This window comes from Ranitomeya imitator, chromosome 1 (genome assembly GCF_032444005.1).
Source record: "Ranitomeya imitator isolate aRanImi1 chromosome 1, aRanImi1.pri, whole genome shotgun sequence".
Lineage (NCBI taxonomy): Eukaryota > Metazoa > Chordata > Amphibia > Anura > Dendrobatidae > Ranitomeya > Ranitomeya imitator.
This window is the reverse complement of record NC_091282.1, coordinates 192,056,786-192,074,622: the sequence shown is the minus strand read 5'-3', so window position 1 is coordinate 192,074,622 and position 17,837 is coordinate 192,056,786. Positions and strand designations below refer to the sequence as shown.

Sequence of the window (17,837 nt, the reverse complement as noted above, 5' to 3'; positions counted from 1 at the left end):
AAACTTTGCTAAAAGAAACAAACAAAAAAAGCCATTTTCCGATACCCGTAGCATCACTCTCTCGTGATCTGGGGTCAGGAGAGGGCTTATTTTTTGTGTGCCGAGCTGACATTTTTAATACCACTTCTGTGCAGATACGTTATTTTTTGATCGCCTGTTATTGCATTTTAATGCAATGTCGCGGCGACCAAAAAACCCATGATTTTGGCGTTTCAAATTTTTTTTTTTTTTTTTTTTTTTTTTTTTTTTTTGGCGATTCTGAATGTGGCAATACCAAATATGTCTAGGTTTGATTTTTTTTTTTTTATTTAATTTTGGATGGGGCGAAAGGGGGTGATTTAAACTTTTATATTTCATATTTTTAAAAACACTTTTTAACTTTTGCCATGCTTCAATAGCCTCCATGGGAGGCTAGGAGCTGGCAGCGAGCATCAGATCGCTGCTATGTACCTAAAATGCAGGCTTGCTATGAGCGCTGACCACAGGGGGGCACTCACAGCAGGCCGGCATCAGTAACCATAAAGGTCTCAAGGACCTCTGGAGGAGGAAGAATGAGGTGTATGCTGAATGCAGCACCCAGCCTACAATGAGGCAGGGTGGTAGGTCTGCAATGCTCTTAAGCTGCACTGCTTCCTCTGGCACTGGAAAACCTAAAAGGACAAGATGGATCAGTCTACTCGAGAAATCTTGGACACAAACCTACAATCTGTCAGAAAGCTGAAGCTTGGGTGTTACTGGACCTTCCAACAGGACCGTGATCCCAAGCATAAGTCCCATTCCATAAATTAGTTGGCACTAGTTCCTCCATCTGCTATTCCACATTGACTCTGCTTGATCAGACGACTTTTTTTTTTTTTTCTTCTGCCTGTTACGATAATACTGTTCAGTGTTTTATCAGCAGCACAGGAGCAAAGTTCCAATGAGCTACATGAACAGACGGTGCTCGCCAACTTGATTCCAAATCCGGTCTATTCAGTGCATGTACGCAGGTGAGGAAATGCAGGACAGACTCTATCCGATGTGTCCTCACCAATGTAAGTGCACCGAATAGTGAGCCGGATGGTTTGAAATAAAGTTGGTGAGTGCTGTGTCTAATTTAATACAGTGTGAGAAATAATTACTTGATCACTCGCTGAATTTGTAAGTTTGCCCACTGACAGACATGAGCAGTCTGTAATTTTAGGAGTAGGTTAATTTTAACTTCGAGAGAATATCAAATATAAAATCCAGAAAATCACCCAAGCACTTCTGGAGCAGTGTTTTTTTTTTTTTTTTTTTTGTTTCCCCCCTCTTCAACATGAGGAATGGGCTACAATTCCTCAGGAACGTTGCCAGAAGCGGGTGTCTGGCTAATCAGATTTGCAGAAGACCATAGTAGCCAAAAGAGCTCTATTAAAGATGCTAGTCATGAAGGGGTGAATAATTTTGAGGCTGCTGAGGTCCATAAGTGACATTTGTTGGTGAAACCACTTGGTTTTTAATTCGTACACTCTTTTCAATCGAAAACAAGAATAATTTTAACTCCTAATTTGCAATGGTAGTTAAAATTTAGATTGCAATTGTACACTTGGTGAACTAAAATATCAGACTGGAGCAAGTATGGATCCAGGTTACCTTTAAATGGTGGTCGCTAGTAAAGACTGGTATTACTGCGGAGCCAGCTTTGTGGGATCTCAAGGGAATTGTGACAACTTGTGCTTACTTGGTTTCATCTGCTCCTTATTTTTTATTTTTTCTGTGTCTTCTACCACATTTCTCCCCCAAACTAGTATATTCTGTTTCCCCCCTCGCCCCCCCCCCCCCAATAAAATTACCATGTTAACAGGTCTATAGGATTGATTTACTCCTGACCGTACAATATACTTGGCCATAGCTGATGATCGTAGTTCTAAAATACTGACTTATGCTCCATCATTAAAGCACAGAGTCCGTCCTGCTCGGCATATGGCCCATTATTTCCATTAACATGGCAGTGATCTCATGCTGCAGTGAGGTCATGGCCAGTTGTTGGGATATTGGGTTTCTATGTGTCTGACGAACCATCTGTCCACTAAAATACAGTAGGATGATGTGTATTTTATTCAGTCTTATGGCTGTGCTGGTGGGTGATTCTGCAGGCCACGTCCAGATTTCCTTTTACTATACAGATCGCTGTATTTTTTTTTTTTTGCAGATTCAGCTCCTCACGCTTTTATTGTGATCTACTGATCTTGTAATTACTCCTTGGGGAGCGTCTGCTAAGTCACCAGAGCACAGGAGACTGTCAGCTATACACCTGCAGACCTGGGGCAATTATACTTGTAGCTAGGGATCTTTGTCTGTATCGATGGTGTAAAAATACGTATAACCTCAATATACACAGGAGTAACAATGGCACTGTTCCCTTGTTTGGCTTTTATGTGACTTTGTCCGCTGCTGAGATGTAAGATTTATTATGAATCCAAACCTATAGGGACGGGAGCAATGCAATGTATTTTTCTGCAGGCCAGTGCATATAGTGCTCCTAATTTTAGAAAGGTTTCCATTAGGGCTTGAGATGTGAATGTGACGCGTTGCTGAACCAGATCTGTGTTCTTTAACCCCCGACGACCTGTGAAGCCGTCCACCGCCCATTATTGGTACTGCAGCTCGCTCCACTGTTTCTGTAGAACTGTGCTGCATGAAATTGATGTAGTGTTAGTGGGTGTATTTTTCTTTTTAAGGCTATGTGCGCACGTTGCAGATTTCCTGCGGATCCGCAGCTGTTTTTTTTTTTTTTTCCGCACAAACACTGCAGATCTGCAAGTGATTTACAGTAAGATGTAAATCAATGGCAAAAAAAAACCGCCGTGCTGATGGTGCAGAAAATTCTGCACGGAAAAGGCTGCGGAATAAAAAAAAAAAAAAAAAAAAAAAAGACCATGTCAATTCTTTGTGCGGATCTGCAGCGTTTCTGCACCCATTCCAAAATAGAAATCCGCAGGGGTAAAAACGCATGAAATCTGCAGTAAATCCGCAACAAAATTGCACAATCTGCAAAAAAATTGCAGATTTTGACCTGTGTCCTGTGCCAAGAGATGCAGAATCCGCACAGAAAATTCCACAGGCAAATCCGCAATGTGTGCACATAGCCTTATAGTGTTATATAGTTTCACACCTTCATGTTAATGTTTGTTGCTATAAGTTTCTGGGGCAGAATCCGAAGAGCGGAGTTCCCAACCAGTGTTGCTGTGCAGGAGCTACATAAAGGTAGCACTGGCTCTCCGCTATCAGTAGGAATTTATTGCAGATTACTTCAGTGGCTTTGAGGTTTCTGGAGAACCATGAACAATAAGCCTAATCCCAGCCTCAGACATGTAAAGGGCATTGAGAATGCAGTCAGTCGGCCATATATAAACTGGACGTGGATCGGATCATGGTGCACGGACTGGCTGGCGGCTCTCCTGAGCGTGAGAGCTGCATAGAAATGCACACATGAAGCTGTCGCTCTGCAGTAGAGACCCGCCAGCCAGTGCGAGCCTTGCATTCCGATCTACGTCCGCTTTATACAGCCGTCTGACTCTTCCCTTACACTGCACGATAATCGTCAATGAAATTTGACGCTCGTTTCATTAACTTTCCATATAAACAGTCTGCCATTCACCGCTCATTGGGTGCCATGATCTCTTGTGCTGCATAAGTGTCCTCGCCGGTACGTCGTCCTGTGCACAGTACTCACTGCCTCGGCCTACAGCAGCCGAAGTGCACCTAACGATCGTCATTTACGTTGGTCTGCAAGGCATTTTTAAATGACCGCCGAACGTTGCGTTTACTGATCGGTAGTTGTATCGTGCCACCAGTTCTAAAAGGATCCTTGAAGTACATGTCACCAAATGGAGGTTGTCCTTCTATAACTTTGAGAACAGACTCGCATTTCAGATTTTTCTAGCAATCGCATATTTAGAAGTATCCCATCCCCCTGCTTCCAGCCCAACAAGCCCTTTGTACACTATTTGATTGCAGTAAATGGCAAAATCTGCTTTATAAATCAGTTTGCGATGTGCTAATTTAATGTCAGACTAGTCGAGGGGGCATTGGTTTCCCCAGACTACTCGTCCACTAACGATATTGTGCCCTTGTGGAACATTACCGTGGACTTTTGCAAACTATTGTCCTCATGTCAATTCACAATGACACTGGATGAATGTGCCCCGGCTTCAATGGTGCGCTGTGCATGTCTGAACGTGAATTTATGTATAATTCTATATTCCTCCTTTGTTAGTGATCATCTTCTGAAAAACTAGTAAGATTATACTGACCCTACATAATGGTTGGGTTCCCTGGACGATGGTCAGCTACTTGCTACGTAATGTCCTTCCGGGTGCTATATTATGAGGCAGCGATTTGCATCCATAGGATCTGTTGCCATGTTGATCAGTATTCCATTTACATCATGAGTGGATTGCCAGTCCGCAGAAGATGCTATTAAAGGGAATGTGTTAAACAAAATAAAAAGACACCCTATTGTTTTAAGGAGATTCCAGTGATTCATTGCTTGTTGCGGTTTCAATAAAATCAGTGTTTTCAGTATGAGATGTCTAGAGGACTAGTTGTCTTGTGCCATGTAGTCCTTCTGCTTTGTAACCACTCCCCCACCACTGATGGGCAGCTTTGTGTAAGCTGGTAGTTTCCGGCCTGTGCACAGTGGTACTCGCTTAATGGGAGAGGCCATGCTATCTAAACTAAGGCACTCATCACTGGAATAGGTCAGTCGCCGCATTGTGCTGCTTTCAGATTACATGGCAAAAACCTGTGATCAGAATCCATTTAATGAGAATGCAGTCATTAGGGCAAGGATCCCTGTGCAGAGGAAGCGGTGATCACTCAACATGCACCCTTCACTATGGAGTTAGCTGCTGTATATGTAGGCTGTCAAGGTTCTCCACAATGTGTGCTGAGGTCTTCTGTACAGAATAGGAGGGATGAGCCTAGTAGAATGCTTGGTGAATAGTGGTAAACTTGCAATTCATACAATATTCCATATCGCTATCTAGTAAATGTGCCGAGACCTAAACGTGACTGAATAGATGAATTTATCGAACAGTAATCGCTAAGTATATTAAGCATCACGGTAAAGCTGCTCTGTAGAAAGTGTTATGTCCTGATCCTATGCTGTATTTTCAGGTGCTCATGTGTCCTGAACACGAGACGGAGAAGGTGAACATGTATTGTGAGATCTGCAGAAGACCGGTTTGTCATTTGTGTAAACTCTCAGGTTCACATGCAAACCACAGAGTGACCACCATGAGTAACGCCTACAAGACGCTGAAGGTAAACCGTGGAGAATTTTTATACCCTAATAGTTACATTAACAAGTCCTCTGACTGTGGATTATATCACATACACCAGTTCCAGGTGTGGATGTCATTCCAACAATTGACTAACTCTTAAGACTGATTATGTGGAGTGCAATTCTCTATGGTTTGGAGATGCTTCGAAGTACTAATGCCGCGATGTAGTACCACAAGTCCATATCTGACCATTAATGAGTTTTCCAACATGACATCGGGAGTTGACCAACCAAATCATGTATATACAGAAAACTGCAGTATTTGGTTGTGATTAGTGTAAAGCATCGAAGTCATGCAAACCCTTCTCTGCACCGATGGCGTCCACCATCCAAAACATGTTTGCCATGTCTGTTATCCCTTAGGGGTCGGTCAGTGGCTTGCAGGGTAGGTGCACTATATGGTCTTACATCATTTGTAACAGGATGGCTCCATCTAAAGAGATCTCTGAATTGACATGCGGTCCTGTAAAAGGATGGCACCGTTATAATAATGGGTAGAAGGCCAACAGAAAAGGCGCCACCAAAAAGGTAACTGGGAAGACACCAAAAACTATGCTTTAAGAAAATGACTTATTCTGAAGTGTCTTCCTCTTCAAAAATTGGGGGTACTCCGACCCTGTGTGCGCATAACCTTAAAGCGAGTTTGGATATATATTTTATTGCTATAGCATTTGTTGTAAGGCACAATGACTAATAATAGCCTTGCTTTTTTGGGGGGGTCTTACAGGAGAAGCTTACAAAGGGCATTGGTTATCTGATCAGCAAAGAGAGCCAAGTGAGGACCCAGATAACTGAACTGGAGATTTTAATCAGAAGAACTGAGGTATGCGGTGTAGCCGATCTGGATTTATTGAAGGGGTAGATCAGCTCTTGGCTGGCTTTTGACGATTCTTAGCTGGCTCCTTATTGGTGCCTATTTTAAAATAATTTCCATGCTTTTTCTTAACCCTTCAGAGCAATGGAGATCGAGCCGTTGAAGAGGCTACCTACAACTTTGATAAACTATTTAATATTTTGGAAGGTAGGAAAGCGTTTGTGCTGCAGTCGATAAAGAGCTCCCAGTCTTCTAGATTAGAGAAGCTACAGAGTCAGCTGGAGGAATATCAGGGCCTCCTGGAGAACAATGGGCTGGTGGGATATGCACAAGAAGTCTTGAAGGAAACTGATCACTCCTGCTTTGTCCAAACGGCAAAACAGCTACAAACCAGGTACGGTATGTCCGTAACAGATCAGGGATGTAAATATATGTACACACAAGGGGTAGAAATACAAAACACAGAATACGACTCCTCCAAAGAGGTGTGTGGGTTCACGGGTGGAAGTGGATTAAGATGTGATGAGGTGTAAGAGCCAAGAGGGTGGTGTAAATGGGCTCCCAATGTAACCTGATCCTCTGGACAATCTGAAAATGTCAGTTATCACATTCTGTGTCCACTAATATAAAACGAGAATGGAACAGTAAATCTGTGGTGGGTATTTTGAGATGGCAGCTGCCCAACAACAGTGTTCCTAATTGAAAAAAAAGAAAAAAAGAATGTTGCTACTCATACTGAGCAGCTAATGAAAATGCACACTAGGCATTATATTAGCTGGTGTTTTTTTCCTATTTGGCCCTTTTTTGTGTTGATGGGGAGAAAGTTTTGACAATCTTCATTTTCAACCTTTCCTCTAACAGGTGATGAGCTTTTTTGTTAGCCATTTGTTACGTGCATGTTCTGTCATATTGTGACCCATGGTTGGAATTGTCTTTCAGAATTCAAAAAGCTTCAGAGTCTTTGAAAACTTTCCACCCAGCTGCAGATTCCAGCTTTGAAGGCTATTTGGTTGATATTTCTAAGGAAGAAGGCTTACTGAATGACTTGTCTTTCACCAAAGGTAAATGTAACACTTATCTGCCATTATATGTACAGCATGCATGTTCTAGGAGTGCAGAGTCCACTACTTGCATGGCCGATGGCAGCTGTGACAGATGCTGTGGTCACTATTGATGTGACATCTTGGATGTTAAGCTGCCATAAACCAGCTGTATAAGTGGTTAGACCGGCCTTTATCGGAGCTCATTGACCGCACCGTATAGTGCAAAACAACCAAATAAGCTTTAATGCAGAATAGTGAGAAATTCAAGATATTAAAAACAAACTTCAAATATTAATCCCTTTGGTTTTTTTGGATTTAGATTTCGTTTGTGCAAGTCTACCTAGAAGAATTGGTTGGTATGACCACCCTTTGCCTTCAAAATGGCAAATTTTGATTTAGATTTTTTCACTTTTTCACTTTTTTAGTTAAAGGGAGTCTGTCACCCCAAAAGTCGTATCTGAGCTAAGCCCACCGGCATCAGGGGCTTATCTACAGCATTCTGTAATGCTGTAGATAAGCCCCCGATGTAACCTGAAAGACGAGATATAAAGGTTAGAGTATACTCACCCAGGGGCGGTCCCGATGCAGTCTGGTCAGATGGGTATCGCGGTCCGGGGCCTCCCATCATCATACGATGACGTCCTCTTCTGGTCTTCACGCCGTGGCTCCGGCGCAGGCGTACTTTGTCTGCCCTGTTGAGGGGAGCGTAAAGTACTGCAGTGCGCAGCCGCTGAGCCTCTCTGACTTTTCACGGCGCCTGCGCACTGCAGCACTTCGCTCTGCCCTCAGCAGGGCAGACAAAGTACGCTGGAGCCGCAGCAAGAAGAGGACGTCATCGAATGAAGATAGGAGGCCCCGGACTGCGACGCCCATCGGACCCGGACCACACCAGACCGCCCCTGGGTGAGTATAATATAACCTTTATTGCTCATCTTTCAGGATACATCGGGGCCTGATGCCGGTGGGCTTAGCTTGGATACGATTTTTGGGATGACAGACTCCCTTTTATAGACGAAATCTAACACTTTATTTTATTTTTTTAAAGATTTTTACCTTGCATTTTTTTTTTTTTTTTACATAACTGCCTAAATCTTTTACACAGTGCTGCAGTGACTTTGAGCTGTAGATCTGGCAGTCAAGACACTAGTAGCTTCTTAATTTGTCTTCCTCATGCAATCTTTTTAAAGCAGACTTGCAGGAACATCACATGCTCTTAAAGCCATTCTGAAGAAATCTTGCCTTAAGTTTTATTATAATCATATTTTTCGGACTTCAGTAAGCACCCAGGCATGGATAAAGGAAAGCAGGGAAAAAAATTTCATAGTAATTAAAAATCCATAAATGATCTCGTAAGTGGGAATACGCTGAGGTAACACTTGGGGTATGAACACACATTGTATTTGTAGCAGATTTTTCTACAATAAATACCAGAATCTTTGCAAGGAAAACTGTAAAATACATGCATTTTTACTTGAGTTCCCTCCCCCCCCCCACCCCCCATTCATTTGAATCTGTGAAAAATGCAAAAAACGCTGAAATAATTTGACTTATTGCAGATTGCGAATAAATGTTTCAAATCTGCAAGGAAAGATTAAGCAGCACATGCTCATTCAGTTTGCTGAGAAAGTTTTATAAAATATCAGCAGTGTGAACAACTTTAAAGTCTGCAATTTTAAATGCAACTCTGTGAATGGAGGTTGAAAAATGGGTTGATGTAATGTCACAATCCATCATTTTAATGCAGCAGCCAGTATGATATTCCACTCCAACCGCTACACCGATGCCTCTACCCTGTGCCAGTCGTTGCACTGGTTGCCCATCCGCTAGAGTTCAATATAAACGTATCACTCCGACCCACAAAGCACTCATTGGTTCAGCACCACCCTAAATCTCCCTCATCTATCGCCCTACCCATGCCCTCCATTCCACTAATAACCTATGGTTAATATCCCTTCAACTTGAACCTCCCATTCCAGTCTTCAAGATTTTTTTGTGTGTTTCGCCAATTCTCTGGAATGCATTATCTAGGACAATTCGATTAATTCCCAATACCCACAGTTTTAAGCGAGACCTAAAAATGCGATTCTTTAGACTGGCCTAAAGTGCTGCAGAATGTTTGTGCTATAGAAAAAAATTACAAGCATTACTACTGCTTTGTCTTTGATTAGGTGACATTTCAATGATTCAAAACTCCTGTTTACTGTGACTGAGAAATAATGTGCAGGAATAGCTGAATCCTGTACTGAACAGATGTAGTGGACCTGTGCTGTCATGAGCTACATGTTGTGGTGCACAGCAGATTACATATATACAAGTGACAAAATTATTCTGTCAGTTTACTTTAGCACAGAATTAAAATTTGCCCTGCAGTGAATTCCATCTTTCAGTTCCGCTCACATCGAGGCTCCCTGATGTGGGGCTGGAGGAGAGGAAGGGGCAGCGACCAGAGCAGCGTCTGGCAGACTGGACAATGGTGCGTTCTGTCCTGCACTGATCACAGGGAGAGAAAGCTTCGTATAGCCACATGTATCGTGATCAGGGGAGGAACAACCCGGAGCACGCTGCCCAATCACGGAGCACACTGCAGAGGTGGTCTGACACTGCAGGTGGTGGGAGGCCGAGCAGACCTGCTTCAAATCCTAGAACTTTTCAACATGATTTCTTTTTTTTTTTTTTTTTTGGTTTTTTTTTTTTTTTTTTTTTTTGCTGAAAAGTCTTTTCACCTCTGTTCCACTCCTGGTTTTCGCTTAAAAATACGGATTTAAAAATTGCCAAATACTCAGTGTGCCTTATAGTCCAAAAATGATGGTGCAATTTTGTAGGCCCCTGAAATAGGTTTCTCATAGTAGTAATTGTTATGGATTAACAGGAAGATAACAATTTTCTAGATTTGGAATTAATAAATTATAATTTAAAGTGTTTATCCTTTTTGTATATGCTTAGCTCTAGAGGTACCTCAAATCAACACTGATGAGAGCAAAGTATACAACAACGCGAAGATCTGCTGGAGTCAGCCTAACGATTCGGGTTTCACGGACGGCTATATTCTGGAGTACCGGAAACTGGATAAAAATCAAGATCCTTCATGGAATGAAATTGAAGCATCGAGTACAAGTAAAGTGGTCTCTGATCTAGACCTAAACAGCTCCTACTGCTTCCGAGTGCAGGGCCTTAGGGGCTCCATGTGCAGCACCCACAGCAAAGAAGTCATCCTCCAGACGCCACCTGCCCCAGGTAAACCATGGGTTTGCATCATAAAGCTTTGTAACCCTCGATCACTGATCCATAGGCTTGTGAGTGTGATACACAGGTGCTGATTGAATAGCCATTGCTTACAATCGGTTTCCCAAATGTGTTTTTCCTTGACCTGGTCATTAGGGGCTTTTAAATTAAAGGCAATAGATCGGCCGGCTTTTGCTTTGTAATCTGAAGGCCACATGTAGGGGATGCCAGCACTGTCACATACTGGGCTGCTTGCTGTCATTTTGACACGATCACTGCTTTCTCTAATGCAGATCTAGCAGTTCTCTGAATACTGAGCTCTGGATAACCCCGCCCACACCACTGATTGGCCATCTTCCATGGAACTTTTTTATCTTTACAGTTTATTCACTGGTGGGGACAAAATTACAGAGCCGTAGACTAGGGGGCTCAAGGCACCCGATCCTGTAGTGATTTCTTGCTGATTAAAACGGATTTTTATTGAAATGGCAACATACAGCCCAGTAAGTGATGTCGGATTACATGGCAAAAACTTGCTGACAAATCCTCTTGTTAATGAAATGATGATTTCCTGGAAATTTTTACTTAAATTCTATTTCCCTTTAATTCTCCTAATTTTGATTAATAATTTGATTTCTCTGTTTTTTCATCTGTTAGTGTTCAGCTTTCTTTTTGATGATAAATGTGGATTCAACAAGGAGCATCTGATGCTTAACGACAGAAGGAACACGGTGGAAAGTGTCGCCGGTCATCCCCTACTACTCGGAGCTGAACGCGTACAAGTTGGATGTTACATGTGCCTTGATTACATTATTGGTGATGCTGGCGTCACGAAGGGCAAGCATTTTTGGGCCTTCTCGGTCGAGCCTTACTCGTACATGGTGAAAGTCGGAGTTGCATCGGATATCAAGCTGCAAGAATGGCTCCATAACCCTCGTGACATTAGTAGTCCCAGGTAATGTAGAGGACAAAGGGGGGGAGTAATGAATGACCCTGCTCCAATTAATGAAAACCATAATTCTTCTGTAAGATCGCTGACCTAATCCAAACAGCAGCTGAAAAATGTAACTGTATCACATTCAGTCACAAATGAGGAATGTCAGAATATGAGCTCGGCTTCTAGCAAAACCCATTCATTTGTGTAAACCGCAGCCATGTCCCTACCTACAGCTCTCATTAGTCTCCGTCTGCCGTGTCAGTCTCCCCCTGGGGGGTATTCGTGCCGACGCCAACTAGTTGTCTAAAAAGAGAAATTGCTGAGAAATTAAGTTTTGATGAATTTTCTGCCTTGAAGAAAACCCTGAACATACTGAGATCTGTCAGCTGCGTGCTTTCCGAATTCACCCTAATGGCGCAGCCTTCACAATGGGCCTGCTGAGTTTTCGACTCTGCAAAAACTCTTACTGTTTCACTTATTCATTCTCGTCTGGACTATTGTAACTCTCTACTAATTGGCCTCCCTCTTACCAAACTTTCCCCACTCCAATCTGTCCTGAATGCTGCTGCCAGGATCATATTCCTCACCAACCGTTACACCGATGCCTCTACCTTGTGCCAGTCATTACACTGGCTACCCATCCACTCCAGAATCCAGTACAAAACTACTACCCTCATCCACAAAGCACTCCATGGCTCAGCACCACCCTACATCTCCTCCCTGGTATCAGTCTACCACCCTACCCGTGCCCTCCGCTCCGCTAATGACCTCAGGTTAGCATCCTCAATAATCAGAACCTCCCACTCCCGTCTCCAAGACTTTACACGTGCTGCGCCGATTCTTTGGAATGCACTACCTAGGTTAATACGATTAATCCCCAATCCCCACAGTTTTAAGCGTACCCTAAAAACTCACTTGTTTAGACTGGCCTACCGCCTCAATGTATTAACCTAACGATCCCTGTGTGGCCTATTTATATAAAAAAACAAACAAAAAAAAAAAAAAAACAGGTTCCTCGCATCATGTTCTCATTCACTTTATGCAGTTAATAGCCCTCTGTGTCTGTACTGCTACATACTTAGGCAGTTAACCGGTTCATGCAGCTTTATATGAACACCCGAGCCTTACACTATGGCCGGTCCGAATAACTAAAGCAATTGTTACCATCCACCTCTCGTGTCTCCCCTTTTCCCCATAGTTTGTAAGCTTGCGAGCAGGGCCCTCATTCCTCCTGGTATCTGTTTTGAACTGTATTTCTGTTATGCTGTAATGTCTATTGTCTGTACAAGTCCCCTCTATAATTTGTAAAGCGCTGCGGAATATGTTGGCGCTATATAAATAAAAATTATTATTATTATTTTTGCTGTATATAAACTGCACTTTATTAGGCTCTCTGGAGAATTAATGGCCCCCTCGTGTGTGTATGGGGGGCACCCTTTATTATTTATTATGCATTGCTTATATAGCGCTATCATTCCACAGCACTTTACAGACGTCATCATCGCTGTACCCATTGGGGCTCACAATCTAAATCGCCTATCAGTGTGTCTCTGGAGTGTGAGGAAACCCAGGCAAACATAGGGAGAACATACAAACTCCTTGCAGCTGTCCTTGGAGGGTTTTGAACAAAGGACCCCAGTGCTACAGTGCTCACCACTGAGCCACCGTGCTGCCGAGGGGTGTAAGACTCTGACTCCCATCAAAACACAGAGCACTGAAGAGGTGGCGGTCAGCCAAATAATGATGTATTGTGTACTTGGTATGGGCCATCATTGTTAGATAGATGGGGGGCCTAAAACTGCATGATGCAAGCATGGTGTCCCTTCATGGTTTACCGGCACAGCTCTTGTTCTGTGATAAGCTGTAATACCGGACACTGCTCCTCCTTTATCCCATACAAGTGAATGGGTCTGAGCTGCCATACATAGCACAACCGCTACTAAAATATGAAGTACATGAGGCCGTCACCCAAGCCCTTTGCAATGTGAGATCAGGAGGAGTTCTGAGTTAATGTCACATCAGGTAGGATCAATCTGCAGTTAAATGGTGCTAGAAAGGTGCCCAGTAGAGGTGGGCGAACCCGAAAAATAAAGCTCTGCGTCCGTACCGAACACCTACTGTTTGGGTACCTGAACACCGGATGTTTGTCATGCAGCCGTGTGCAGCTTCTGATTGGTGGTGAAATGATACCTGCTGGTCTGAGAACCACGTTTCCCAAGCATAAATACAGGGGAGACCCACTTCTTTTTTTTTTTTTTTTTTTTAATTGTTTACAGTGCAGGATCGGCTGATGAATACTCCCATCCACCACTCCTGTTCTCAGTTTGCGGCAGCAGGCATCGGATGATGGGATCAGTAGTCCCATCAGCTGACACCAGTGACCGGAGGTACATGACAGCATGGCAAACGCTGGATCTCCGGGCCCTCCATTCAAGTGAATGGTGGTAAGGTCTGACTACTGTTCTGGTACCCGAACTTTTTTAAACAGTTTGGCCAGACCCGAACATCCAGGTGCCCGCCCATCTCTAGTGCCCAGCTGCTGAACTGAAAACAAAGCAACCGGGAGAAATTAACTTTATTCCTTCCAGGACCTGCCATCTTTCAGTCAGCGCTGACCACTCATAGCACTGAGCAGCAGCTGCACTTGGCAGCCGCCTCTGCTGTGCATCAGTAAGGAGCCGGCTGGCAAAGTGCCGGGTGGTGCTTAGGCTACGTTCACATTAGCGTTGCGCGCCGCTGCGTTGGCGACGCAACGCACGACGCACAAAAAAAACGCACGCAAAAACGCTGCGTTTTGCGACGCGTGCGTAGTTTTTTGACGAAAATCGGACGCACGGAAAATGCAACTTGTTGCATTTTCTTGCGTCCGACGCTAGCGTCGGAAACGACGCACGTGTCGGAAAACGCAACAAAAAAACGCACGCGTCCCCCATGTTAAACATAGGGGCGCGTCGCCGCTGCGTCGCCGACGCAACAGCGACGCACATTAGCGGAACGCTAATGTGAACGTAGCCTAACAGCTGTTACTCATGGTATAGTGAGATGGGACTGTAGCCGTGGCTGTAACTCTGTATGACTGACTGAAAGCCGGCAGCTCCCAGGAGGAATAGTTAATTTTCCCCCAAATGTCGCACTTGCAGTTCTTTGGCCGAGCACCTTTCTAATACTATTAACCTGTAGAATTGCAGGTGTATGGCTTTGTCCAGTGTCACCGGTTCCCTGTAAAGAACCAGATGACCCACTTGAGGTACTTTTGTGGCTGTCCTGTATGTAATGTTTAGAATGAATTCATAACCTACTTTTTGTTGTTTTTCCCAGATATGATCAGGATAGTGGTCACGACAGCGGCAGTGAAGATGTCGCCTTTGACTCATCGCAGCCTTTCACCTTGGCTACAATAGGCATGAGGAAGCTCTTTATCCCCAAAGCGTCTAATGTTTCCACCGCTTATGGAGAGCGTGTTCTCCCTCTGCCTGTCCGAATAGGGGTTTGCCTGGACTATGAAAAGGGAAAAGTGGGGTTCTATGATGCCACCAACATGAAATGTCTGTATGAAAGAGAAGTGGACTGCATCGGAACAATGTATCCCGCGTTTGCCTTGATGGGCGGTGGAGCAATTCATTTGGAAGAAGTAATTACAGAAAAACACTTGGATTATTCTCAAGAAATGTAACAACCAAGCATTCGATTTTCATTCTCTAATACAAGTGTAATGCTGTCCTCCATGCTCTGGTTGCACCTCATTCCCATCATTTTAAATGTCATTCCTCCGTCTGTTTTAGCTGAAGGCCACTGGAATAAGCCTTCATATCCGATATACATGTCTGAACGTCTGTCCCTTAAAATGACTCTCCTTTTAAAGGGCTTCTTTTTAAGAATTAAATATCAGATTTTATTTTCTAGAATTGTTTAGTTCTAGATTATTTTAGGTGGATCTCTGAATTGCTGAGAAAATGCTCTTGGTGGTTGAGCCATTTTCAAGTTTCACTGATCTGTATCCAATATAGCAGTGTCCCCCAACTCCGGTCCTCAAGAGCCACCAACAGGTCATGTTTTCAGGATTTCCATAGTGTTGCACAGATGATGATTGCATCACCTGGACGGGCAAGCACTCAATCACCTGTGCAATGCTAAGGAAATCCTGAAAACATGACCTGTTGGTGGCTCTTTAGGACCAGAGTTGGGGAACACTGCAATATAGCATATTAATTTTTTCTTTAGTGCCTTTATGTAGCAGAGGCCTTATTGATGAACCGATTTCCATGTGCTCATTGATGAGGCGTTGGCGGTACAATGAATGTCTTGTATTTATTTAATTTGTTTTTTTTTCTGTGTAGTTTGTTTCCTATTCACTACGATGTTTCCTAAAACATATTGTCATTGTATGTGCTATTTATGATGCGTGAATGTCTTTTATCAAGTCACTAGACACAGGGGACACTATTGTACTACTGTACTGACACAGCAGGATGTATTATGTATTTGGTTAGATCCACCACTGTCTCTTGAGTTAAAGGGCTATTGCATGTTTACACTGGAAATTTACCCCATTTTTCCAAATTGCATTTTAGAAAACTTTTAGGGTTAATGTGAAGAAAAGTGAATAATCCTATAGTTGCTTCCTGGAGATTGTTCTCTAGCGTTCAACAGGAGGTTACGTAAAGACTACTGAAGATTGAAGCCTTTCATAACTAATGTATGAGATTGCTCTCTGCTACAGACAGTGCCACTCTTAGCTCTGGTTGTCTGGTATTGCAGAGCCTCCCCATCCTGATAAATGGAATGCAGATGCTACCCTTTTCACAACTCGTGGACAGTCGCAAAAACAAGATTTTTCTAAATTTGTACTACCTTTTGCACATAAATGAAGCTTTTTTTATTTGCAGATTGCATGACTTTGAAAGATAGACATGACACTGCAGGGTTTTCACACTCCTTTTAGGACTTTTTTTTTTCTAAAACTGGTACAATAGGGAACATGTCCACGCAGTTTTAATCTTTACCCAACACTGAAAGTATGAGGCAGTGTTCGTATTGTATTTCCATTTTTCCGAAACACTGCAATTTTTGGAAAATCACTGCAAAAAAACATTGCATACCCGTTATGTCTGTTCTAATGGTTTCTCTGGACCGCTTGTCCACTTTTCCTTTGCACTGATTTTGCCTTAATATATCTCATTGGATGCCTTGATATAGTCTAAGACCTCAATGTCAACTATAAGGGGCATATAACACTAACCACAAGGGCCTTTTTTTTAACATAAGCTTCTTTGTACAAGTCTTCATATTTGTTCACTGATCTACACTCCTCTCCTTTCATCTGTTACTGTATATTACTGGGATTAAAGGAATGAATGAATTTAACTGTTGGGGACACATATATACGACATGCCACACACCCCACCCTATACGTTGGTTTTCTGCATTGCTGACTAATGGTTAAAAGCACCTCGTAGCGGTTTTCCTTGGTTAAAAGCACTTTATAGCACAGACTTCTGTGTGCTATGCAGTACTAAAAATGTGCAATTATGCTGCTAGACTGATAAACATTTGGGTACTACTGTACAGAATATATAAATTATGCAGTTCTTGATTTCTTCAAAGCTTTACTGTTAAGAGAAACATTTAGTTTGTGTTTTGTTTTGCTCACATGTCGTTTGTGTTTTTTAAGTAAAATATTAAAATTGCTTTTTTAAGTGTATTGTCTTGCTCATTTATAGCGATCCTGCTAATTGTAGGGCAGTACAGCATTACCTACGTGTGATTCTCAGATTTCACTCCAGGCAGAAGTATTTTTATGAAAAAAGTACATATATTGGTATAGCAAGTGGTGAGCACTTTGAACCCCCAAGTGCTTCACAGAAGTTTATAATATAGAGCTGTAAAAATAAACATATTTTTTTCACAAAAATGATCTTTTCGGCCCCAATTTTACTTTTCCAAGGGTAACAGGAGAAGGTGGACACCAAAAGTTGAAGTGCAATTTGTCCTAAGTATGCTGATTCCCCATATGTGTTAAACCACTGTTTGGGCACATGGCAGAGCTCAGAAGGGAAGGAGCGCTGTTTTGAAATACAGACTTTGATGGAATGGTCTGCGGGCGTCACGTTGCCTTTACAGAGCCCCTCATGTACCTAAACAGTAGAAACCCCCTACAAGTGACCCCATATTGGAAACTAGACCCCCCCCCCCCCCCCCAAGGAACTTATCTAGATATGTTATGAGAACTTTAAACCAGGGGTCCCCAACTCCAGTCCTCAAGGCCCACCAACATGTCATGTTTTCAGGATTTCCTTAGTCTTGCCCAGGTAATAATTGCATCACCTGTGCAATGCAAAGGAAATCCTGAAAACATGACCTGTTGGTGGGCCTTGAGGACTGGAGTTGGGGACCTCTGCTTTAAACCCCCAAGTGTTTCACTAAAGTTTATAACACAGAGCTATAAAAATAAAAACTTTTTTCCCACAAAAAAAGATTTTTCCGGTTCACCACTTGGCAGCACCATGGAGGATG

General features: G+C 42.9%; 1 protein-coding gene across 2 annotated transcripts in view; it reads left to right on the top strand.

The window, feature by feature from the left end:
- Nucleotides 1-17,020, top strand: part of TRIM36 (tripartite motif containing 36) — a 61,755-nt gene extending 44,735 nt beyond the window's left edge. The window contains exons 4-10 of one of the 2 annotated variants that reach the window (XM_069753026.1): nucleotides 5,143-5,289; nucleotides 6,036-6,131; nucleotides 6,263-6,516; nucleotides 7,062-7,183; nucleotides 10,109-10,399; nucleotides 11,045-11,342; nucleotides 14,643-17,020. In XM_069753026.1, the coding sequence (XP_069609127.1) occupies nucleotides 5,143-5,289; nucleotides 6,036-6,131; nucleotides 6,263-6,516; nucleotides 7,062-7,183; nucleotides 10,109-10,399; nucleotides 11,045-11,342; nucleotides 14,643-14,997 (1,563 nt within the window). In that variant the 3' untranslated portion in view covers nucleotides 14,998-17,020. The remainder of the gene's footprint in view (nucleotides 1-5,142; nucleotides 5,290-6,035; nucleotides 6,132-6,262; nucleotides 6,517-7,061; nucleotides 7,184-10,108; nucleotides 10,400-11,044; nucleotides 11,343-14,642) is intronic. The other variant, XM_069753017.1, reaches the window with a different exon arrangement.
- Nucleotides 17,021-17,837: the final 817 nt, after the last annotated feature.